The sequence below is a fragment of the Crinia signifera genome, chromosome 5, assembly GCF_055691185.1.
Source record: "Crinia signifera chromosome 5, ASM5569118v1, whole genome shotgun sequence".
In the NCBI taxonomy this organism is placed as follows: Eukaryota; Metazoa; Chordata; class Amphibia; order Anura; family Myobatrachidae; genus Crinia; species Crinia signifera.
Window position 1 is genome coordinate 61,653,755 of NC_139221.1, and position 26,270 is coordinate 61,680,024.

General features: G+C 48.5%; 1 protein-coding gene across 1 annotated transcript in view; it reads right to left on the bottom strand.

Annotated features, from left to right (window-relative positions):
* Positions 1–1,547: 1,547 nt before the first annotated feature.
* Positions 1,548–26,270, bottom strand: part of LOC146079464 (uncharacterized) — a 63,909-nt gene continuing 39,186 nt past the window's right edge. Inside the window, exons 5-8 of the mRNA XM_083186238.1 lie at positions 25,387–25,549; positions 16,052–16,210; positions 14,821–14,988; positions 1,548–1,851 (exon numbers count right to left, since the gene is read on the bottom strand). Coding sequence (XP_083042364.1) covers positions 1,666–1,851; positions 14,821–14,988; positions 16,052–16,210; positions 25,387–25,549 — 676 coding nt within the window. The 3' untranslated portion in view covers positions 1,548–1,665. The remainder of the gene's footprint in view (positions 1,852–14,820; positions 14,989–16,051; positions 16,211–25,386; positions 25,550–26,270) is intronic.

The following is a 26,270-nucleotide window of genomic DNA, read 5'->3' on the forward strand; positions in this document are numbered from 1 at the left end:
GGGAAGGTCGTCAGTCAAAAGGTGGACATGGGCTTTTTCACTTTTTTTTGTCCCGAATTTCGACACAGTCAACATGGACACTGAAACGTAGGACTGCGTCCCCTCGCATGGCTCACCATGCTCTGGGCACGGTGCCTCGCTGCGCTCGGCACACTATTATATTCTCCCACAGCGCCCTAGTGGATGGTAGGGCATGAAATACCGCCTGTCAGCTCAAAAAATAAGGTGAAATACCCCACGTCGGCCTTCCCCATGTCAGCCTAATGACCTGGTTGACTTAACCCCATTTCGACTTTCAGTCATGTCAACCTTGAGGCATGCCGGCCTTGTGGTGTCGACCTAATGCTTGTAGAGCTAGTGACCGTATCCCTGCAACCAATGCCTGCTATGATTGTGATTCCTGTCAGTGGTGTCCCTCATCCCACTGATACCTTGTGCCGTGTGGTGGCTCATAAGGGGCATGACTTTTGTGGGAGAGGGCATAGCTAATCAGCCCAACTCCCATTTCTGTCACTCTGGGGGTCGGGGAGATGCAGGCTGCACCCAGTGACTGCCTTGCCTGCAGTGAGCTGCACATAATGTTACACTGCATCACCCAGCTTCCATCACTGAGCAGGTGCCGGCACTTGGATATCATACCTCTGTAGGTCATACTTGCCTACTTTTCAAAACTAGATTCAGGGAGATTATAGTTGGTAGTAGAATTTGGCACCGCACTCCATTGAGGGGGCGTGTCATTCTCCACCCAAAGGGTGTGACTAGTTCCATGTAAGGAGAGATTGTGAATGTGGCACCTAGAAGTGTGGGTGTGTACTGCTACATCTGAGAGGAATCTTTTAAAATGTAGATGAGCCCCAAATCTGTTATGCTGTGTACACACGGGGGCGATAGGGGCTGAAATCGCTGGAAATATGGTCGCTGGCAACCATATTGCCAGTGATGGGAGTGTGCCCTAGAGATAAATCGCCAGGTGCGCGCTCCCGTTTTCAGCCCGTTCTAATCGCTGGTCGCAGGAGCTTGCTCCTGCGACCAGCTGATTACCTCTGCGGCACCGCCGGCAGAAGTTCCCTTTCATCAACGACCATCTCTGGCGGCACTTGGATATCATACCTCTGTAGGTGATAATCAGGTGCTGCCCAAGCCCCCTTTGTGACTCCCCTGATTCCTGTAGCCTTAGGGACATGATATAATATAACAATAATAGGCGTGATCTTAGTGGCGCACATCTGAAGTCCCATTTGCCCTTCGGAGCAGTCGCCTTCTCACTGCCTTATGCTAATGTGCCTGTATGTAGAGGGTCATACCGCCCCACTGTGGGATGGTCATCTGTATAGTCTTGGGACTTACAAGCACTCCACATGTTCTGAAATAGCACGGTTACATTTGCCAACAGTATGCTGACGGATACATTTGGTACACCTTTAACTTTTATGTAGCAACGATCATTACTAATCACCAACATGCAACAACGATCATTACTAATCAATACGGCTTCATCTCTTTATAAAATGGCACATAGCTATGAAATCGATATATACGGTCATACAGTCATTTAAAAAAAAGTTTACTCATTTGTCTCTCCTAAAAAACCCTTCAATCACATTCCAGGCATCATTTGTACAGTAGTTTGATAAGAGAGCATATTTCAGAAATGCACTGATGTGACTAATCCAGGGTGGTATCTGCTGCGAGTTTATGTCCTATATTGTGTGTGATTCCAGAGAGCCGCTGCCAGCTTCTGTCCTCAGAAGAGTCTCCCAGATCCCTGCGAAGCTTCAGGCTATCCATATCGCAGCACAAGCTGTCCACATGACCCTGCATGCGCCGGATTTCGTCATTCTTCTCTGCAATCTAGGAAGAATGAAAACATTTGTTTTCTGGCTCGCAGAACGACTGGCGTGTCCACGAGCTGTGTGATGTGGTTAAGCAAGTTTATTAATGAATACGTACAGACAGTTTAATGCAAGTGTGGAAAATGGAAGCAGATGGGTTCCTCGGGACCCAAGTGACAGAAAGTGACATTCTTACCTCACAATGGGCACAATTTAAACACATTACAGTTTCTGTTAATTTACAGGCTGTGTTTGACAAATGGCAGTTAAAAGCTGATTGGGTGGTATTTCAAGCTTTGATAAATCTCCCGCTCTAGAACCTTGGTCCGGTGTGCATATCAGTACTAAACTATCAGATTCCAGCTGAACTTGGATGTTTTTTTAAAGCGGCAATCAGTTACAAGGCATGGTTTTGCTTTCTAAATGATTGCCGTTTTAAAAAAAACATCAGATTTAATTTTGCATCCCTCACCTCAGGTGAACTCGGACTGAGGGACTGATTCGCCCCTGTGTGAAACTCGCCAAAGCCGTTCGCTCCCGAACATTGGGGAAGGGGCCAAATTCAGTATGAATCGAACCCTCTGTTTTGTAATAGTTGACAGAAATGTTATTCTGGGTGGAGATGGGTTTGTTCATTGTTAATTAGACAGACGCAGGTGCTACTCCCAGTATGTGTTAAAAAAAAAAAAAAACCTCTCCCACAACATCATTTGCACCAGTGGAAATACCATGCACTGGTCTCCTGTGACTGCGGCATCCACTCTTGTTTACGGATGCAGCTAATGCTGCTTTCAGACCGCATAACTGGCTTTGACCCTGTATTTGGAAAGTTTCCAAAAACGGGTCTGCCAGTGTCAAAAAATCGGCACTTAAACGGTAATATACCGTTTAAGTGCTGCGGTGTGAAAGGGGTTTTATCTGGCAGACCCGTTTTTGGAAAAAACGGGTCTGCCAGATAAAACCCCTTTCACACCGCAGCACTTAAACGGTATATTACCGTTTAAGTGCCGATTTTTTGACACTGGCAGACCCGTTTTTGGAAACTTTCCAAATACAGGGTCAAAGCCAGTGCAGCCTTCAGCCCTCCCCTCCGTGCAGCTCCCCCCCCCCCCCTCGCGTGTCGACCGAGAGCATGTCGACGCCCCCCCGCGCATGTCGACGCCCCCCGCGCATGTCGACGCCCCCGCGCATGTCGACGCCCCCCCCCACCCCGCGTGTCGGCGCCCCCCCCCCCCCCCGTGTCGACTTACCCCGTGCCGGTACCGCCGTTGTGGACTGCAGCTCAGTATGCTCGGAAAGCACTTATGAAAAAAGTGTCTTCCAGAAAATGGCTGCCCCATAGGAAACCCTGTTTAAAAAAACTGTCTTCCGTATGGGGGGCAGCCATTTTCTGAAAGACACTTTTTTCATAAGTGCTTTCCGAGCATACTGGGCTGCAGTGCCGGGAACCACAACGGAGATACCGGCACGGGGTAAGTCGACACGGGGGGGGCGCCGACACGCGCGGGGGGGAGTGTCGACACGCGGGGGCGTCGACACGCGCGGGGGGCGTCGACACGCGCGGGGGGGGGGGCTCCAGTGCTGTGAATACTTAATGAGCGCTCATTAAGTATTCACTGTGCTGAATTTAGGACCCAGCTCATTGGCTGGGTCCTAAATACCGTTTCTGAGCCGATTTTTGCGCTAAAATACCGGTTCAGAAACGGGTAGGACCCTGCATTTTAACCGGTTAGAAAAAACGGCATTTTCTAACCGGTTAAGTGGGACTGGACCTTTCAGACCGCACACATTACCGTTTTAAAACGGTAAAAAAACGGCAATTTACCGTTTTAAAAGTGCGGTCTGAAAGGGGCATAACAGTAAGCCCTCTGGTTCCAAAGGCATAATGTGATCCTTATCGGTGGTGTGATCTGCACGGTACACTTCCCTGGCCTGTATGCAAATCCATGCAGTAACATTGTTTCATTTATCTTCTATCCTTTATGTCAGGGGTCTTCAACCTTTAAGACAGCGTGGGCCACCTAAAAAAATCCAGTGAAGCCCGAGGGCCACTAAAATCGACTACGGAATTTCGGACAGCCCCATAGAATCACAGCTCCCCTATAACGTCAGCACAGTCCTTCATAGATAGTTGGCACAGCCGCCCATACTCAGCACATAATACCCCCCCCCCCCCGCCCCACACACACACACCCTAATAGTTATCAGCAGCCAATTTGGGTTCCAGTGCAAACAGTAAAATATGTGCCCCCCCATATATAATTTGATATTGAATAAATTGCACGCGCCGTAGGCGCGCTCCCAAAAACGGTTGTGACCTAATTATAAAGGGCGTGGTCTAATTATAACGAGTGTGAACTAGCAGGAAAACAATTACCTGACACCTCTTTTGCAACCGGCATGACCAGACATTGGTTACCGTTGGTTGGTCGTTGTCCTCACACGCTTAAGTTGACTGAAGGCTGCACAATGACATATAAACATGAAGGCCCACACAGTGAACTAGTATGCCTCACAGATCAAACCCAAACAATGAAAGGCTACTTAAATCAATATACACTGTTACACTGTTTATCCGTAATGCCCATTACACATTGTGCATCACACCATAGTGTCCATTAGACATTATGCCACACACCGTAATACCTGTTGTATATTATGTCATACACCATAATGCCCATTACACATTATGCCGCACCGTTATGCCCATTGCACATTATGCCCCACACATGCCCATTATGCCACAGACCATAATGCCAGCAGTACTCCTGCTTATACATATGATGCCCCAGCAGTGCCCCTCACCTAATGCCCCAGCAGTGCCCCTCACACAATGCCCCAGCAGTGCCCCTCACACAATGCCCCAGCAGTGCCCCTCACACACAATGCCCCAGCAGTGCCCCTCACACACAATGCCCCAGCAGTGCCCCTCACACACAATTCCCCAGCAGTGCCCCTCACACACAATTCCCCAGCAGTGCCCCTCACACACAATTCCCCAGCAGTGCCCCTCACACACAATGCTCCAGCAGTGTCCCTCACACAATGCCCCAGCAGTGCCCCTCACACAATGCCCCAGCAGTGCCCCTCACACATAATGCCCCAGCAGTGCCCCTCACACACAATGCCCCCAGTAATGCCCCACTCACAATGCCCCCAGTAATGCCTGCAGCTTTGCCAGGTCCCCTGCTCCCGCCAGATATACCTCCTCATCCTGCAGCTCTGACGGGTCACCTGCTTCCACCATCCATGCCTCCTCCTGCAGTTTTGCCGGGTCCCCTCCGCCAGCTGTGCCACCTCCTCCTGCAGTTCCAGTGCCGGGTCCCCTGCTCCCGCCAGCTGCGTCTCCTCCTCCCGCAGCTTCGCCGGGTCCCAACTCCCCAGCTCGTGACCAGACATGCCTCCTCCTCCCTCAGCCGCGCTGGAACCACTCCTCTGCCCTGCCTGCAGCCAATGGAAATCGGGTAGGCGGCACCCAAGGGGACTCCATTACACTGCCTCCCTCGGCAGCATTTTCTTTTACTTAAAACAAAAAAATCCTGTGCATGATGGGCAGGGGGCCACTGAGATCAGCTCCGCGGGCCACTCGTGGCCCGCGGGCCATGGGTTGAAGACCCCTGCTTTATGTCATTCTCAGTAATATTTCCTTCTGTGCGCGTCGGCCTTGTCTTTATAAGATTAGGAAGATTTGTTTATGTCGCCCTGGGGTAGGACACAAAGCTGCTTCCTGAATACATCATAATCTAATTGTAAGCACAGAAGGACTATGTTAAGAAAATAATAAAAACTGCCTAATAATATAAATAAATACCACAGAATTAAGCCAGACAGATAAAACTAAATAATAACTTAAAGCTACAAGGTCCAAAATGCAAAAAAAAAATATTTTTCATATGCAAAGTGAAAAAAAATTCTGCAAAAGCTGCTTTTTTGGAGCCTCTTTCCTTTGCACTCTGAGAGCCAGAGACATTAAACTGAAAACCTTCCCCGTACTTTCATCGTCTCATACCCTTTTTACTCCAGCCTAAATTCCCGGGTTGGGTGACTAGCGCTGGTGTGAAAGGTTCCCGGGCCAAAATCACCAATGTCCCGGGATTTCAACCCTGCTAGCTAGCAGGGTTGCTCCCAGAACCAGCCTGGGATACAGGCCAGTGTGAAAGGTACCTTACCCGGCTTCCCTATCTTAAGTGAACCTGCTGCAGTACTCGTGCTTTCGGGGCGTTCCCCCAGCTGGCCTGCCCCGTCCCCGCCTCCCCGCTTGCCCTTATGGTCCTGTGATTTGTTGCTGTTGCTTCCTCCCAACCGCTGCTGCTGCCCGTCGCTGGAGGGACCTGGGGACACGGAGCAGCTGTTGTAGCGTATCACATGCGATGTGGACACCTTTACACAGCTGAAGCTTCAGGCATGATGCGGGCTTAGACCAAACCTAGGGGGATATTGAAGACTCCATCTAAGGTTCATTAGCATTAACAAACATTAATAAAGTGACAGGGACACACAGTTTACTTTATACTGTATATACATTTTGTTTTTTACTCATTATCATTCTCTTTGGTGTTTCAAAGGTGCAAAGTCTGTAGTCATAAACAGCCCCGAAAACGGTCCAGACCATGCCTGCATGGTCCGGGCCACTCCTCCTATACGCCAGGTCACCTCTCCAGCGACGCCCGTGAAAGTCACGTGATAACACTATTGGTATTTGGTACGGTTGGTAGCAGATATGAAAGCCAGTGCTATTTGTCAGCAGAAACTCAGTTCCTGCTCCTCTCAGTCTATATGACATAAGGCCTCATCCAGACTTGATCACACAGCACATTATTTTCTGAAATGGACAAAACCATGTTGCACTGTAGGTGGGGGACAGGGATGTCCATCAACCGGGTTCCTGAACCTTATTTTATCATTAAGGTCCTAGTTCTGGTTTACTCGGAACGGGGTGAATTTGGTCACAGGACATCGGCTGCCTGCCCCGTCTTTGTCTAGTTGGCCACAAACAAGAGTCAGTTTCCACTGACTTTTATTTGCGAAGTCAGGAGAAATCATTTGATGATCCTTTTGCGGAGAATTGCGAAGGGATGTGTTTCCAATACACAGAATACCCTTGCATGTAAAAGAAGGAAATCAGCGGCCGCAGGGGGAGCAGGAACTCGGCAGCGCGCGGTGTCTCTGCTGCTCGTAAACTGCAATCCTCACAGCTCACCCAGCCAAACAGGAGCACCTCCTAGGTCTCGTTTCAGTGCCTTTTCTTTTATAATAACTACATCTATGTAATAGCTGTGTAGGAACCTTTGGTTATGTATCGTCAGTGAGTGCATTGTTGTAACAGGAGACAGTGCAGCCATGTACACCCCCACTAGTCCCTTATAAGGACATTAGTGCTTTAATCTCCATGCCCTGTCCATCTGTTCCTAGGATAAGCTCTGGTGGAAACGTAATAATAGTGACCAGAGCTGAATCTGATGCAATGCAAACCATGACAGTAGTAGTAGCTATGACTACAATAATGACTCCTTCCTACTTACAGGAGGGACTGCACAGAAAGTATTGGCAATGCACAACATACCGTATATACTCGAGTATAAGCCGACCCGAATATAAGCCGAGGCCCCTAATTTTGCCCCAAAAATCTGGGAAAACTTATTGACTCGAGTATAAGCCGGGGGTGGGAAACACAGCGGTTACTGGTATGACACACACACACACACACATACGGTATTACCGGTAGTATACATACAAACAGCGAAGAACTCACAATGTATACAAACAATACTGACAAAAACACACAAATGGTATACACACAGTTGACACAGACATACACACACTTGCACAGTATACATACACATGCACAGTATACATACACACAGACATGCACAGTATACATACACGCACAAACATGCACAGTATACATTACATACACACACACAGACGTGCACAGTACACATAGTGTGTAAAAAAACAGCATAAAGGTAATTTATTACAGCACATACCCAGAGCCCCCTCACTGCCCCCCCCCCCCCCCCCCCCCCCACACACACACACCAGAATTTCTTTAACATTTCATGTTGGTACCTTTATTCACAGTACCGGTACTTTAGACGCAGGACGGAGCAGAGGGAGCAGAGCACCAGGCAGGAAGTGTCAACCTCTGACACTCCTGCGTGTGTCCGGCCCCTGCTCTGTCCTGCTGCAGCACGGCGCCGGCGGGAGAACGGGCGGGCAAGGTAGGGAAGCCGGCGGGTGAGCTGGGAGAGCGGGCGGATAAGGCAGGGGAGCCGGCGGCAGCTGTGCACAGCTCCGGCGCTTTGTGATATGTCTGCGCCCGGAGCTAGTGTTCTGCCGGCTCCGCCGCTGCTAAAGATGTGTATTTTCCACTTGACTCGAGTATAAGCCGAGGAGGGGGTTTTCTGCCCAAAAAATTGGGCAGAAAAACTCGGCTTATACTCGAGTATATACGGTATACTGTATACCATAGACATATATACAGCATTGTATGCATTTGCTGCTTCTAGAAACACAATGGACACTGCCCCCCTTAACCCCCCTTCCCCGAGGGGGACCATGACTCACACTGAATTGCGTCATCAAAGCCCCGCCCCCATACAGTGCCTGCTATTTTGGTGGTGTTGGAGCTACAATGATGCAATTGTGATGCCACGCCTTCGGCACACCCCATTGTGCCTATCAAGCTTTTTGTCCGGAATGTCAAAATAGTCGACATGGACACCGTCAAAGTGTACCGCTGCGCTCGCCATGCTTCAGGCACACAATTATATTCTCACTCCACGCCTAGTGGATGGTAGGGCATGAAATACCGCCTGTCGGCACATGTCGGCTCACAATAACTTGAAAAGTCATGTCGATCTTTTGTCCTGTCCATATTGCCCTAAAGCTTGTGTCAACCTTCCAACCCTGTCGACCTATGTCAGCTGTCGACCTAAGGCCTGTTGTTCTTCAGTGGTTAACCCAATGCATATCAAACTAATGACCGTAACCGTATATCATACTAGTACTTTATCTCTCTCCAGAAGATCACGCTGGGGTGTGACAGAAACATTCTATTATAAAGCAGACTTTTCACCAGATTTTCCAGCATTATTATCATTGTATTTGAACTTTTTGTACACAGTGATAACGTCTGGACAGACATCCGTGATGAGCAGTGTTCCTCCCGGCCAATCACGTCCACCACAAATCTGTAAGCGCCATACACACCAGACGAGATAGTTATAGATATCGCTCAGAAGGGCCCTTCTCGGCTAGTATGTACACGCAATATCGGTAACATCGTCAGTGACCCCCTCCTAGTGACCCCCTCCTTGTTAACAACGGTCATGCTGCCCCCGCTCACCCCAACATCGCTCCCTGCCAGAATAGGCAAGTGTGTATGCACTGTAAAAAGCCCGGTGTACACTAGAAACCCCCCGCCGTCACCGATATTGGCGGGACAGGGGTTTTCTAGTGTGTATGGGGCTTTTTACACATACATATGGAAATAGGCCTTGTCTACTATTTAGGCAAAACTTTACCTCCCAACCGTCCTATTACCGTGGGAGCGTCCCGGTTTTCATGAAAGTTCCCGCGTCCCTCCCACGGCCACCAGTGTCCCGCTGCGGCGGGGTGTCAGATGGGAGTGCTCACAGTGTCTATTCCCGCCGCCAGAGGGACTGGGCCATGCCACCTCAGCATCAAAATGGGGGCGTGGCCTCGCTGGATGATGCAATTATAGGCCACACACCCTCTCCTGATAAGCCACACCCCATAATTCCAGGAGCACGTCTTCGGCGCGCGCCTTTGTCCCTCCTCGCCATACCTTAAAGTTGGGAGGTATGCAAAACTCTAAATATAACTTAACATACATAATAAAGAAAAAACATATACCTTGTGTATAAATCTTGCAAATGTACATGGTTATAAAGTAGGAGATGCTTTGTGGCACATTATAATATTATCAGTGAATGTCAGTAGAACAAGTGTTGTATTTTAATAAGTCCATTTCCAGCCTAAAGTTTCATTAATATAGAAATACTGTAACTTTTCTCAGAAGGGACGGCTGAATCAGAAACTGGAAACAGGGGAGACTGAGGAGTCCAGAGGGCTGCTGGTAATCCACCTCCCCCAACCGCCCTGCTCACCAGCTGCCCATGAATAAGCTGGATAGGAAACAAGAAATTCAGGTTTGAAGCCCGCACATTTCCTATGCCATATCTGGTTAGACCCCCGAGGCTGTGCACTGACATCTGTTCCCCAAGTTTTCTTCAGATACTATACATCCCAAGTGTCTATACTGATAGCTGCCCAGTAATACCAGACAAAGGGGTACATTTACTAAAATGGGAGTTCTATTGAGGATGGGATGTTGCCTATAGCAACCAATCAGATTCTATCTGTTATCTTCTAGAAGGTGATAAAAATAATAAAGAAAATAAGAAGTAGGATCTGATTGGTTGCTATGGGCAACATCTCATCTTCAATAGAACTCCTGTCTTAGAAACTTTACCCCAAAGAGATAATTGAAAACGCAATTATATGTAAAGTGGATATTATGAAGTCTAATTAAAAAGTTGGGTACTTGTTTCCTAGCACGGCGCCCATCGCATACCGTACTTAGTGGTATGGGATGCGATATTCACGTTAAATTAACAGGAGTGCTTGTACAATGAAATATCGCATAGCATCGCATGCCAGCAAATGGCATGCGATGCGATGGGATTCTTAATTGTACAAGCACCCTGATCAGTGCTTACAATGTTAAATGCACCCACATTGTCAACGTCACCCCCGCTATCAATGTCAACCCGAAGCGTGGCGAGCACCGGTGGTACGTGTCCTCCGACCTTTTCATACCCCCACTATCCACGTCGGCGTGGAGTTGATTACAGATAGTGTGGTGAGCGCAGCGATCCACCGAGCCTGAAGCATGGCGAGCGGCTGCGGAATACGAGACCGAAGCGTGGCGAGCACAGCGAGCCCCAGGAGGGGACACGGAATATATGTAAAGTAATCTGTGTCCCCTCGAGGGGCTCGCTGCGCTCGCCTCGCTGCGCTCGCCTCGCTACGCTCGCCTCGCTACGCTCGCCACACTATCTAAAATCAACTGCACGCCGACGTGTATAGTGGGGGTATGAAATGGTCGGAGGACGCGTACAGCTGCCCCTCGTGGGCTCGCTGCGCTCGCCACGCTTCGGGTTGGCGTTGATAGTGGGGGTGGCGTTGACAATGGGGGTGCATTTATTATTGCAGGTACCCATTAGGGTGCTTGTACAATTAAAAATCGCATAAAATCGCATCGTATCGCATGCCGCTATATTGCATGCGATGCAATGCGATTGCATAAGATGCAGTGTGATGAAAATCGGGGGCGCTGTTAAGTACCAATAGTTGTTAATTGTATAAATACAAATTTGTTTTAAGGCCTAAAGAGAATGAAACATGGCTGCTTGCGGACACATTTATTTATTTACAGTTTCTGTAGATTCCGTTGCACTTTACAGTAGTAGACAGTGATAAGACAAACTGGGCAACAACAGACAGACTTGGAGGTAGGGCCCTGCTGCAAGCTTGGACACATTAACAAATAGTATAAGCACAATGGAGAAAGAGAGCTCTCTCAGCCAATCAGCAGCCACCCTATTCAAATGAATATGAGTTTTAAAATCATCTGCCCTCCGCCCGATTGGATACGATATCTAGCAGTGTGTGGGCACCTTAAGCCCATTCATAACCCACCTAACTACTCCTCATTCGTATGCTGCTCACTTTCCATTCTGCTAGGCCTCAACCCTTTAGCCTATGAAAGGAGAGCAGATGCTTCGACTTGGAATGCAGAAAAGTGGGGAGCATGGTCCTAGATGTTCCACTGTCAAACAAGCATTGTGCCAGGGATCAACCCCTCACCAGGGCCTGATTAAGGGTTCCAGCTGCCCCAGGTTAATATAGAAGTGCCTTCCCCCTTCCCTACCACTAATTTTATTGCTCATACTCAGCTAAAAATAGGCTTGGACCTCCGCTCCTTTTTTGCCACTTACAGCCCTAGCAGTGCTGGCAACGGTGGCATCAATATCAGCCTCGGTGGCGGAGCCAGCTGCAGCTCTCACAGGATCTACTCTTCCCGGCATCTATGCCTCATGACTCCGCTCAGTTCATATTGCCACATACCGCCCTAGCAGTGCTAGCAGCGGTGGTATCAATCACAGCCTCAGCGGTGGAGCCAACTGCGGCTCTCACAGGATCTCCTCTTCCCAGCATCTATGCCTCCGCTCAGTTCATATTGCCACACACTGCCCTAGCAGTGCTACCAGCGGTGGCATCAATCACAGCCTCAGCGGTGGAGCCAACTGCGGCTCTCACAGGATCTCCTCTTCCTGGTGTCCCAGCAGGCACTGTTGCTCCCACAGTTCCCAGGGGAGATCGCACAAGATCTTGCTGGACCCCAATTCCTGTGCTCCCATTTCAGTGCAATCTAATATGCCGGTGCTGCACCAGCCCCCCCCCCCCCCCCCCCCCCGAACCCAAGACCCAGCACTCCAGGCTGCAGCCTAAGCTGCCTATTAGTAAATAAGGTCCTGCCCCTCACCCACCCCAGTATAAAGCTGTGCAGTGCATTTGCCGTAGAGATGCTACAAAGACCAGGTAAGAATTGACACTCACGTTTTGACCTGTAATTGAGTGATTATTGTATGGCATTAATTACTGTATGTATGGCATTAATTATGGTGACAACTTTCAAAAGACATATCCAATTTTGCCCTCACTTGCATGACCCAAATGGATGGGAGCCAGTGAGGCAGGATGTCACCAGAGGCACGGCCAAGGGCTACAGAACTGAAATCTGACAGACACGAGAGTTTGCAGACAACTCAGTTTGCTCACAGCTTGCCCAGCGGCAAGTATTAATCTATGTGCTACATGCACAGTCAGTTGTACCAGGTACAATGAAGCATTATTTGAAGATATTACAATGCCGCAATTCATGCATAAGTGATGTGTTTTGTTTAATGGATTCAATAATTATCCTGACTGGTTTCCCGGTATCTCTCAGGCCTGAACGCACAATTTCGAAGGGTCGTGTGATCGATTGTATGCACATCGTGAGGTATATAGATACGATTCATGGTCCCAGGGATCGATAGGTCAGTCCTCAGATCATACGTGCTGCATGTATGATCTGTCGGCTTTGCTTTCGATAGTAAGCAGATCGTATGTGCTTTTAACACACTTACGATCACTCATTTGATCGCTCTTACTACCTGCATACGATCAGATCTTATGCAGGTCATTCTAGTCAATAGTTCCAAAGCTCTTACTGGTTCAGAAGTATCACAAAATAGGAGGCGAGACCAAGAACCATCCTCAAGTCAATTATTTACTATTTGTGTTAGGGATAATGAAACCAGATTACAGTAATAATCGTTTTTTTTTGGATCAGTCATTGAACAGAGGGCTAGGTATTGTACACGGTGCTGCAGGTGGTTTTTTTTTCCACTGTTCCTCCCTTATTCCAGACTCTCTTCCATTTATACCTATCTCTCTATCCCACTCTTCCGCTCTCGGGCCAATCTCTCTATAGGGGTAATTCAGACCTGTTTGCTAGGCTGTGTTTATTCAGAGCCTAGTGAGCAGGTTAACGCCATCCCACCCCCCGCCGACCACATCTGCTTGCTATGCTGCAAGAGGATGGGTATGCTTAATCATTCAATGGTACTCACCATCGAATGACTTTTCCTCTGCACGCAGCCGAAGGGTAGCCCAGGACTTATTTTTCTGTTACACGGTCTTCTCCGAATTGGGGGCGGGTGCTGATCTCATGTGACGCCTGCCACCTACCCCGAGCAGGCTGGGGCCAGCCATGCATTTATATGGGCGCGCCCACTTTTTTTTGTTGGCACGCCCATGAAACGCCGGGTGTCCACCCTGAAATGCCCCCTGACTGTCAATCAGGCAGTGAGCACCCTGGCGATTGAAAATATTGCCTAAGGCACTCGCAGTGGGCAACTGCACATGCGCATTAGCACCTATGCGCATGCACAGTTCCCCACCATAGGGGACTGGGCCAAATTCGGACCTGTGCGAACTGGTCTGAATTGGCCCCTATGTCTCTTATTTATCTTTTTTTTTCTCTCTGAGGGCCAGATGTATCAAGCTTCAAAAGTGATAAAGTGGAAAGTTATAAACAGCTAGCCAATCAGCTCCTACCTGTCATTTTTCAAACCCAGCCTGTAACATGGCAGGTAGGAGCCGTTTGATTGGTTGTTTATCACGCCCAATTTTATAACTTTTTGAAGCTTGATACATCTGGCCCTCTCTCTCTCTCTATCTGTGTCCCCCCCCCCCCCACACACACTTCTTTTGCTGTATTCCATTACTTATTCTAACACACCCTCAACCTTCTCTTGAGTGATAAATGTCAAAGCGAAGATAGAGCTCAGAGGGGCATTCCAAAAGGCTCTCTGCTCATTACATCACTAGCTATATAACTGTGGTTGCTATGGTAGTTATATGACACTGTGTAAATAAGTAAGAGCAGACTGCATAAACAAGGAAAACGGTAAATATCAGTATGTTTCTTATACCCTGCCATAGTGATTTATGTTAAAAACATATAATTTCATGGAATTGCGGCTTCAATTAGACTGTGACAATATATATGTATACCAATGCATGTATTTGCATTTTCAAAGTAATCTGAACACAAAACAAACATAAAGTAATTATATGTGGATTTAAAGCCATCCCACATGCTCTATGGCATGTTAATTAAATCTAACACTAGCTGGGATTATAAATGACACTTCTATTTGTTTGGAATCCAAGAAGCTCTTTGTTTCTGTGACAGGGAGGTGACATAAACAAAATTCCTACTTTGCCATTGACCTCAAATTTGTCCCAGTTGGCCTTTTTTTGACAGGCCGACATACAGCGCAACACATCCCCCCCTCTCCTTTCCTGTGCATAATGAATATGAACCATTCTGTAAACTGTAGCCACAAACCTGCTTATGCAGCTGAGAGATGTGTTCCACCAAATGGTTCTTCTCTACACGCAAGAGGGAGTTTTCCTGTTGGACCTTGGAGTGTTTGCTCTGTAAATCTGTCAAATGCTTATGCAGTGAACTTCCACTCATCTCCACCGACTTCCTGCCTTGTTGTAGCTGCTGCACCTATTAATCAGAGCATCGCTATTAGCTCTTAGGAGTATGGCACAGTGTTCTGTAACCCACTTCTTCCACACAGACAAACAATTGTATCAATTAGTTGCCTACCCTTCTGCATTCTGCAGGAGACTCCCTGAAATAACAGCAATCTCCCTCTCTCCCTCATTAGTCTAACAATCTCCCTCATGTCACCTAGCCCAGTGGGGAAAAAGGAATGAGAGACAGATACATTTACATTGAATCATCAGCACCATTTCTCAGCACTTTACCAAGTATAGTAGCTCTTACTAACTGCATTTGGATAGAAGTCATTTTACAAGATTCCTCTCAGATGTAGCAGTACACACCCAGGCTTCTAGGTGCCACGCTCACAATCTCTTTTCAAAATCTCTCCATATATGGAACTAAACATGCCCTTTGGGTGGAGCACGACAAGCCCCCTCAATAGGGCGCTGTGCAAAATTCTGCTACCAACTATAATCTCCCTGAAACTAGTTTTCAAAAGTAGACCAGTATGATTAGCTTAGATATGATTACATGATATATAAGCCATAAAAGTGGCTTATATATCAGTCCCTTAATGTAAAATAAAAGATTCACTAATATCAGTCACCTTTTGTCGGGGCTGAGACATCAGAACAAGTCAGCTGCCACTGGGGCAGATGTAGGAACTAGCGTTGTCTGCATTTCTGCAGTTAACGCTAGTTAACGGCCCTAGGCGATGTATTAACAGCTGCCTAGGCATTAAATCGGCCCGGCCGCTTCGCCAGCTCAGGGCTAGCTTTGTCCTATCCTCACTGCAGGGACGACAGTAGCCCTGATTTTCGCTCCGGGCTGCGCATCATGATTTTTTTTTTTTTGCAGTATAAAACTTCTGCACCAGTAATTCTTCTTTTCTGGGCTTTAGAGGTTGCATATTTTATTGCATTGATAAATAAGGGTATGTCATGTGTATTCAGTACACATGACATGATGGGGATTGTAGTGTTCCGAAGTGCACAGACAGCATTGCATGTATTGTTCTCAGATGCTCCAGCTAAGCAGCAAAGTGTCCCTGGTATAAGTCTACCTGTTCCTGTGCTGCCAGCACTTTCTCCTTCTCATCTTGCACAAGTCTCCTCCAGTGTGACAGTGTCAGTTCTAGGTGTCGCTTGTTTTCTGCCCCCAATGTAATCTCAGAAACTCTTTTAGCTCGGTTTAAACTCTCCTTATCTCTCAGATGCTTCTCCTGTAGGAAGAAATCAGCATGGACGTCAGGTGCTTTAGTTACAATGTCTTTAGGTCACAAATTCACAAAATAAGATGAAATAAGACACAATCTGGTCTAATTACTACACGGAGAAACCCTATTATCTACTATAGCCCCTCCCCCAGCTGGTGATAGGGATCGCGTTATCTCTCTCGCAGATCGTTCCTTCCGGCTGCAATTAGAATGTACAACTGTCATGGTCTGAAGAAGACCTGCATGTTCCTAGATTCTTGAGTTATATTGTTTGGATCTTATCTTATTATGTGTGTTCTTATTATTATGCTACTACTCTTATCTGTACTTGAACCTTGCTGTAACACTGAAATTTCTCCATTGTGAGACGAATAAAGGGATTCTATATAAGTCAAAAGTAAAAGATTTCTCTCAGATGTAGCAGTGCACACCCACGCTTCTAGGTGCCACGTTCACAATCTCTCCATATATGGAACTAGACACACCCTTTGGGTGGAGCATGACACGCCCCCTCAATGGGTGCTGTGCAAAATTCTACTACCAACTATAATCTCCCTGAAACCAGTTTTCAAAAGTAGGCAATTATGTATAAGGATACGCCAATATTTGTATCATACACTAGTTGGGAATCACTGCTGTAAGTTTTCAGCTCTAATGTAGGAGCCAGACTGGAGGCAAAGCCTGGGGGTAGGCTCCCCTGACAGGGTTTGTAGGGAGCTGACTAGCTGGACAGTCATAGAAGGGGTGTCTAAGGAGAGGGTCATAGGGGGAGGGGCTTAACGGGGTGTAGTAAGGGTATATAAGCAGGATGCAGGCAGGAAATAGGGGTCACTGGGAGATTTTTCTGAACAGCTAAGCAGCACTGCATCTCCCATGGCTTCCCCAAACGCTGATGCTGAGGTATCTGCAGCACTGGCTGCTCTCAGGGAGGCAGCAGGCACCAGAGGGACAGAGTGGCTGCAGCAGCAGATGTCAGGTCTGCTGGGGGGACTGGGAGCAGCAACGCAGGAGGCTGCTCCAGCGGGCGCACGGCCTCGGAGGTCCAGGCCTCCGGAGCGCTTCAGCCCATCTGTGTCCCCCAGGGTTCAGCGCCGTTCTAGGAGCCCCGTCAGGGACCCTCCAGGCCAGGCTGCGGGCCGGGCACCTTCCGCCCGCAGGACCAGGTCTGGGAGGAATCCAGCATGCAGGCGGAACCCTCCGCGCGGGGGGAACCCCCCCCACGTGCAAGAAGATCCGGCGTTGCGTGGGTCTGGACCTGGAGCGGCGGGGCATGCGGGGCATGCTGCTGCCCAGCGCGGGGTGAGTCGTGCCAGGGGGGCAGAAGTACAGGCTGCGGACCGCAGGCCTGGTACACGGAGCGAGAGACGCACAGCTGGCTCCGCCTCCAATGAGGTCACGCCGGCTGGTGCTATACCTGAAGGTCGGGATGACAGGAGAAGAGAGATGGCAGCGTCAGCAGACGATGGAGAGATACCTGGTCCTTCTTCATCTGGGACCCGTCAGGACACTGGACCTGCGGCTGCTGGGTTCACAGCCCCCAGGCAGCCTGGTGAGTCTGTCTCTATGTCTATTAATGCTTTAGCACAAAGTCAGGGGGGGGGAGGGTTAGCCCCCCAGGGGGAAATGAGTAGGGGCTTTACCGAATTATTGAGTGGTTTTGCAGATTGGCTGGTGGGTTCGCGGCAGGGGGCGGGGCCGTCCCCGGCGGCAGCATGGGCACCGCAGAATTCGGGCACACCAGCTAGCATTAGTGTGCCGGTCAGTAATAGTGTGCCGGTTAGCAGTGGGGTGCCGGTTAGCAGTGGGGTGACGGTTAGCAGTGGGGTGACGGTTAGCAGTGGGGTGACGGTTAGCAGTGGGGTGCCGGGGAGCAGCGTGGTGCTGGTATCCGGCGGGGAGCAAAGCAGCAGCAGGGCAGGGGCTGAAGGGGGCAGTGTGGTGACGCAGGATGAGAGTGGGAGGCTTAGTGACACTGCGAAAGGGGAGGTGTATGTATGTTTTGAGGGGCCATTGGGGGCCCACCTGAAGCAGGAGGTGAGGGAGAAGATTTGGAAAGGGGAATATGTGGATATATTTTCATTACTACCCTTAGAGCGTTTTAACCTGGATAGGCCCCGCAAGGAGGAGAAAAAGGAGGAGGAGGAACGGCGGCGGTATCGGCTGATACCGCGGTCATTCACAAATTGGTTACAAGCTTTTGCTATTTTAGCTAGTGTGATTGGGGAGAAGGCACCTGACAATTGTTCAGGCTTATTCTGTTACATGGATGCGATAGGAGAGGCATACCGTGTGTACGGGGGCATGGCTTGGCTCAGGTATGATGAGCAGTTTAGGCAGAGGAAGGCGGTTCGCCCCAACATTCGTTGGGATCATAAGGATATTGCTTTATGGTTAAAGGTAACGGCCCCCATAAAAAGTGGGCAGCCCTTTCGTGGGGATGGGGGGGGGCCGAGAGAGGCCACAAGCGGGACGGCCATGCAGAAGGGACTCTGCTTTGCCTTCAACGACGGGTCATGCCGGTTTGGAGCAAAATGCAAATTCAAGCATGAATGTTCATCATGTGGAGGGAACCATGGGGCAAATAAATGCTTCAGAGGGAAGTCCCGAGACAGTAGTTCAAAAGGGGGCGACACCAGTTCGGCTGGAAAGGATGCTGGGTTATCTGCGTAGGTATCCTGACCAGCAGACAGCCGCCTTGTTGGAGGAGGGGTTTAGGGAAGGTTTTAAGATACCTTCTGACGTGCAGGTGTCAGGAAGTTTTAGGAGGAATTTGAAGTCTGCTAGGGAGCATCCTGAAGTGGTGCAGGAAAAACTGTTTAAGGAGGTGCAGCTGGGTCGTATGGCTGGACCGTTTAGGGCGGCACCGTGGCCAGATTTGATAGTCTCTCCGTTGGGAGTGGTGCCAAAAAAGGAGGCAAACAAGTTTCGTCTGATACACCATTTATCCTTCCCAAAAGGGGCGTCGGTCAATGATGGCATTGACCCCGACATCTGCTCGGTGGTTTATACATCCTTTGATGCGGCTGTTAAGTGGGTGAAGCGGTTTGGGAAAGGGGCCATGTTGGCAAAGACTGATATTGAATCGGCATTCCGGTTGCTGCCTGTTCATCCAACCAGTTTGCGCTTGTTGGGATGTTGTTGGGATGGGGAGTTTTTTGTTGATCGTTGTTTACCGATGGGGTGCTCCTTGTCGTGTGCTTATTTTGAGGCCTTTAGTTCCTTTTTGGAGTGGGTGGTTAAGGATGTCTCTGGGTGCAGTTCAGTTATTCATTACCTAGATGATTTTTTATGTATTGGTCCCGGGGGGACCGGTGTATGTGATTTATTGTTGAGGACTGTTGAAAGGGTGTCGGCAGACTTTGGGGTCCCGCTTGCTCCGGGAAAGACGGAGGGCCCTGCGACTGTGATCAGTTTTTTGGGTATTGTCATTGATACTGTGAATATGGAGTGTCGCTTGCCTGAAGAAAAGTTACTGGTTTTGAAGGCCGAGGTAGGGAGGGCGTTGCTGTTGAAGAAAATCAGATTGAGGGAATTACAGTCCTTGCTGGGTAAGTTGAATTTTGCGTGTCGCATTATGCCGATGGGCCGCATTTTCAGCAGGAGGCTGGCAGCAGCGACAGCAGGGGTGGTTCTTCCTCATCATTTTGTCAGATTAGGTAGTGAGTTGAAAGGGGACTTGCGGGTGTGGGCATCTTTTCTGGACACCTTTAATGGCAGGGCGTTGTGGATGTCAGACACGTGCGTGGCTACAGAGCTAGACCTTTTCACAGACGCCGCTGGGAGTGGCGGTTTTGGGGCTTATTGCCAGGGTCATTGGTGTGTGGGTCGGTGGCCGGAGTCTTGGGTGCAGAGAGGCTTGGTTAAAAATTTAGCATTGTTGGAATTGTTTCCTATTTTGGTTGCAGTTGTTGTTTGGGGTGAGCTGTTCCGCGATAGGAAGATTTGTTTTTACTGCGATAATTTGGGGGTGGTCATGGCTATTAATCAATTGTCGGCATCTTCACCGCCGGTGGTTACTATTTTGCAGCAGTTGGTATTGGAATGTCTGGCTTTGAATTTGTGGGTTGTGGCTAGGCACGTTCCCGGCGTCTCTAACGGCATTGCGGATTCTTTATCTCGTTCACAGTGGGAACGATTCCGGGAGTTGGCGCCAGAGGCGGACAGGGAGGGGACCGGGTTCCCGAGTCGGCTCTGGGCTCTGCTGGACGGGTAGTCGATCAGCCCATCAGGGAATCCTTGGCCCCAAATACATGGTCGGCATACAATCAGGAATGGCGGAGCTGGTTAGAATGGCGTGAGGTAGTAGGTTTGAAGGAGGATGATGACGAGTTGGCTGTCTTGCTATACATAGGCCATTGTAAGGAGATTGGTTGGTCAGTGGCTAAGATCACGCGCTGTATGGCAGGCTTAGCTTTTGGGTTTCGTGCAGGTGGGAGGCCTGATGTCACAAAGAATTTCCTGATTGCGCAGGCTTTAAAAGGCTGGAGAAAAGGACATGTAGTACAGGATCAGAGAAGGCCGGTGTCCTTCCAGTTGTTGCAGAATATGGGCAGGAAGTTGGGTGAGGTCTGTAGTTCCAATTTCGAGGAAAGGTTGTTCGGGGTAGCCTTTTCGCTTGCCTTCTTCGGGGCACTGCGGATTGGTGAACTCGTGAGTCCAAGCGTCTCCAGGCCGGGAGGTTTGTTAGGGGAGGATGTGGATTTATACTCGGATAGGGTGGAGCTAGTGGTGAGGAGGTCTAAGACGGATCAATTAGGGAGGGGGAAGAAGGTGGTTCTTTTCTCTGTACTAGGCTCGGATATGTGCCCGGTGGCACGGCTAAGGTTATTTAAGGAAGTCAGAGTGGGCAGAGAAAGGGATCCTTTGCTGATGCATGCGAATGGGTCCTTTTTATCACGGTTCCAGTTCACAAGCGTGTTTAGAGCAGTCCTGCGGACGTTGGGCCTCAAGGGGGAGGAATACGCGGGTCACTCTTTCCGCATCGGGGCCGCAACTGAGGCTGCTAGGATGGGTTTGGGAGATGAGCTGATTAAGCGCATTGGGCGATGGGAATCGCCTCGTTTTCGTTCATATGTTCGTTTAGGGGATTGTTGAGGCTGATTGTGTTCTTTCTAATTTTAGGGCATCCCCCGTGCCTGATTTGGATTTTAGGACATTCATATGTCTTTTGGGGAGCTTTGCGGGCTGATGTCAGACCGAACGGCCCCCAGCTAGGTTTGGATAGAGAGGAGGCAGTGGTTCGCTGGCTGGGGAAGCGCGGTATGGTATGGAGTGAAAAAGAGGAGGGAATGACCTTGGGAGCAGACCATTTAGGGAGTTGATACGGGATATCAAGTTTGATCTCTTACGGTTATGGGCAATGTTTCCAGAGGTGATCACAGTTTGGTCGGATATTGTGCCGCGCCGTTATTGGAGGGATGCAAGGTCGGCTGACAAGATCAATAAGGCACGGATAAAAGTCAACAGGGCAATTGGGCGTTTTATGGCTAGAAACGGCGCGGTGGTGGTGAGGCACAAGGAACTTGAGTCTGGTGCCGGTGCTTTTTGGAGAGGAGACGGTGTGCATTTGAACGCTGTAGGGATCGATGTTTGGTCCTTGGGACTACAGGAAGGAATAGAAACAGCGTTCCGGATGTGGGGGGGTCGCCCGGGGTCAAGGGCTTAACCCCGTGCTTGGTGGCGGAGGGGGGTCCTCGAGGTTGGTGGCATTGAGGCTTAATTATGCGGCGGGGAGGGCCCCATGAGGGGGCTGGACTCCCCTGGGTGAGGCTAATTAATGAGCACTGGGTGTTGACAATTGGTGCCCTCGAGCCAATCGCTATCGGCTGGGGGTAACAACTCCTGGAAGTGCTTAGAGGTGTGGATTGATTTATTGAGGGCCTCGGGGACCACCTTCCGTGGGGAATGTTTTTGATTATTGTTAATTTTGTATTATTTCAATAAAGATGGCTGCTGTGGCCAATTTTATCCAACAAGAGAGTTATGTCATTTGTGGGGGGATAATTGGGCACAGCGATTAGACAATACCCTGTCATGTTTTTCTTCCCTGAACTTTGGACAGGAAGCGTTGTGGTCATGCCATGTTTGGGGCTTGATTTCCCTGCATACCGGTCCTGCAGCTGCATTTGGGGGTTGGAGTTGGAGTAGTGATCGTTTTATAAGACAATGGCATGTTGCCCCTGCTCTGTAGGAGTTGCGAATCCAGGCTCTGCAGGTCTGGATGTCTACTTTCTGGTCCCGGCAGGTGAGTTCTGGCTGCCAGTCTGAGTAATATGAGGCTGATATATATTGGCAGATGCTCAATTAGTTTAGTGATATCACTCAGGTGCTTACAAAGATGTGTAATCTGAGTAAGAAAAGCACGTTTTGCTTTCCCCCATCACCCTTAATGATACCAGTAACAAGATAAAAATCCCATATAGATTGTAAGCTTGCGAGCAGGGCCCTCATAGCTTTGACTGTCTGTAAATACTCAGTTTGTTGTATCACTGTCTCCTATGTAAAGCGCATGGAATATATAAGAAACTGTTAATAAACAAATAAATATAGTACTAGAAGTCAGAGAACTTGGTTACATATATTTGCGCAAATGTTTGATTAAGCCCCAAGCCTTCGTCAAGGCTTCTCTGTGTATTGGGGGCCTCTAGTGCTATATCTAGGTGCAGGGTGCGGCACCCCAAAACATCATAAGCCAGAAAGCCCAGCGCAACACACCAGTGAATAAACTATAGTGTTAACACAGTGTTAGAAATCCGAAGCTATATACAGAAAGTGATAATGAAGTGTAATTAAAATATTAAAGAAATAGTGTTAGTGAAGAAATTAGTAAGTGTTAATAGAGTGTACCCCATTACATGCTAATAACACTAATTTCTTCACAAACACTATTTCTTTCATATTTTAATTACAATTCACTATCTTTGTATCACTTTCTGTGTATAGCTTCAGTTTCCTAACACTAATATCATTAACACTATAGTCTCTCACTGGTGTGCTGCGCTGGGCTTTATAGCTTATGCCTTTTTTGGGGGAGGGGGGGGGGGGCTGCTGCTGCACCCTGCACCTAGATATAGCGCTAGGGACCCCCGACATACAGAGAAGCCTTGACGACAGCCTGGGGGCTTCTTCATACATGTACAAATATTTGTAACCAAGATCTCTGAATTCTGTTACCATATAGGATTTGTATCTTGTTACTGGTATCATTCAGGGTGCTAGGGGGAAACAAAGGGGGTTATTCTGGCCTCGCAAGTCCACCAAACCCCCCCTTTGCAGCACGTGTTCACATGCACTGGCTGCGAATAGTTTAACATAAACATCCATTTGCAGGCTGTGAGGGAACACCCACATCTTTCCATGGTCGCCAACCATGGAAAGATGTGGTGCATGCACCAGCGGCGTAACTATAGCACCGCAGCCCCCACCACCGCGGGGGGGGGGCGCTATGCATGTGGGGGCGCCAGGGGCTGCGGTGCTATAGTTAACCCCCCCCAATCCCCTGCAGACTTACCTATCTCGCTGGTCCCGGCGGCTCCGTTCTTCTGCTGAGGACCACCACAAAATGGCCGCCCCCATATAGCACAATGTTCTCTGAAACTGTCTGCTGTATGGCGCGATAGGTAAGGCTGTGGGGGATTGGGGGGGGGGGGTTTGAATAGGCGGCGGGGCGGCAGGGCAGGGGGGTAGGGGTGCTTGGCGGGGCGGCGGCGAGGGGGGGCGTCCCCCCCTAATGGCGGGGGGGGGGGGGGGGGGCGCCCAAAAGGTAGCTACGCCACTGGCATGCACGCACATATAAAGTGACTCTCAGGTCACTTACAGTATATATATATATATATATATATATATATGCGTGCACTTTCGGGCTGAAATGGGCAGGCAGCTGACATCCGGTGATGTCAGCCGCCCGTCCCTGGCGCCCACTCCACCCGGCAATTACCATGGGAACGCCACATCCCTCCCGCCCGCAATGTTGGGTGCGTGCACCCGGTGAACAGTCTGCTCACCGTGGCCGCACGCACCTGGAATATTCACATGCGCAGAAATGCGGCTGCGCATGCACATACACAAAACATTGAGCGAACGGACCTGAATAAGGTCCATCTTACTCAGATGGGTATTGATCATCGGGTCGACAGTGTCAAGGTTGACAGTCAAAAAGTTGACATAGAAAAGGTCAACACATCAAAAGATCAACATACATTTTTCAGACATTACTCAAATAACACTGGGAGCAGCGCTGCACACAGGTGCTCTCTTTTTCTATTCGAATACTTAAACATCGCTGCTGATTCTTTGCCCAGTGCACCCACATCCGAATCAGGCCCCATAGATGATACGTGTATTAGTAACGTAAAATATACATGAAACAGTTGAACAATAGAAGACTGCAGCTCTCATATGTAGATTACGTGCATTTACATTCACTGACTCCACCTGTAAAAACGGTTTAGTAATTAACACAAAAGCCATAAAGTGATCAACATTTACATTAATGGATTTAGAACCCGCATTGTCCAGTCTTCACACAGTCCCTGCGAGGCAGACTAGTCTGTAGCCAGGACTTATGGAAATAGATGTCTCTCGCAGTTGGAATGTGGAGGATCAGCTCTAGGGTGGAGTTAATTAGCAACAGTATATGTTACCTGGCCTGGTTTAGTGGAACCACCCAAAACAAGTAACCTAGAACATGATCCCCAACTGTACACAAGTCACTATTTTCAAGCTGGCACAAAATGTTCTCCTTACATCTAAGTTCTAACTTTCTTATTCAACTTTCTACATGAATATTTATAACCATTTCATTACCCTTCAACTCCAGGGTATATTCTCCCCAATTCCCCATCACCCCAATGAGCTGTGCTCTTTATTTACAATAGTTTTTTTTTAAATGTGTTCAAAATTATTTTAAATGTGAATGCAATTTATGTATAAAATAAAATATTTAAGAGATATTTATGTGTGTATAATACACCTTTATTCAGTGTTACCCAGCGCTGTTCACTTGCCTTTGTTGTATCATTTTTGGAAGGTTCTAACACACCCCTCAAGAACAGCTGCCTGTGATACAGTCCCTATAAAACTTGTATTATACTTTTCCATTGCCAGACGCAGTAGTATATGTTTTAACGTCCCTCGTACCTGTATTATTAAGGATACCATATAAATGAAGGCTTTTTCCTCACCTCATCCAGTTGTTTGGTGGCTTCCAGTACACGGCTCTGCAGGTGGCCATTGTCTTTGGTGAGACGCCCACTGTCTTCTGCCAGTTTGTTCCTCAAATACTTATCTTCATCTGCTGCCAACTGCTTCTCTTTCAGTTGATATCTCAACTTTTCTGCCTCTTTTCTGAAAATAAACAATAACAAAACAAGTGAAACAGCTGAAAAATGAAATGGGCAAACGGATCTGCATCCCTCCCAACATGACCCTCTCCGGGAGGAACAGCATGCTCTATTCTTGGTCTTTCCTCTTAATTAATGATTGCCATCACCTGTGTTGGAACACCTTTCTTATCCATTAACCTGTTTAAAACAGATAAGGGCAATCATACATTTATACCCCTTTCACATCGCACTTTTAAAACGGTATATTACCGTTTTTTTTTCCATTTGAAAACGTTTAAGGCTGCAATGTGAAAGTGCCAGAGTTGATTTACCGGTTAAAGTTAACTGGTATTTCAACACGGTTAAGAAGCAGAGTCCTACGCGCTTTAAAGCCGTTTTTTTGGCAGTTTGAACAGCTCTATTTCAATGGCTTGAAACGTGTCCCTTGGGGGTTAAACGGGTTGAATGTTTGAATGGTATTAAATGATTTTTAAAACGGTTTTCACCTGCAATGCGAAAGGTCTCAAGGCTCAGACCCGTTTTAAAGTCCCATTTAAGAATACCGTGTCATTACCCATTTCTGCAATGTGAAAGCAGTATCAAAGGGAAGTTCAGAAACAGAGCATCGTGTCCCTCCTGGAGTGGGTCATGTTGGGAAGTATGGACCTGGATTCGCTTTGCTTTTCATAATCAACACAGAAAAAATTCTAGATGTCCGTACAGTCCTTTCATTGTGAATTGTA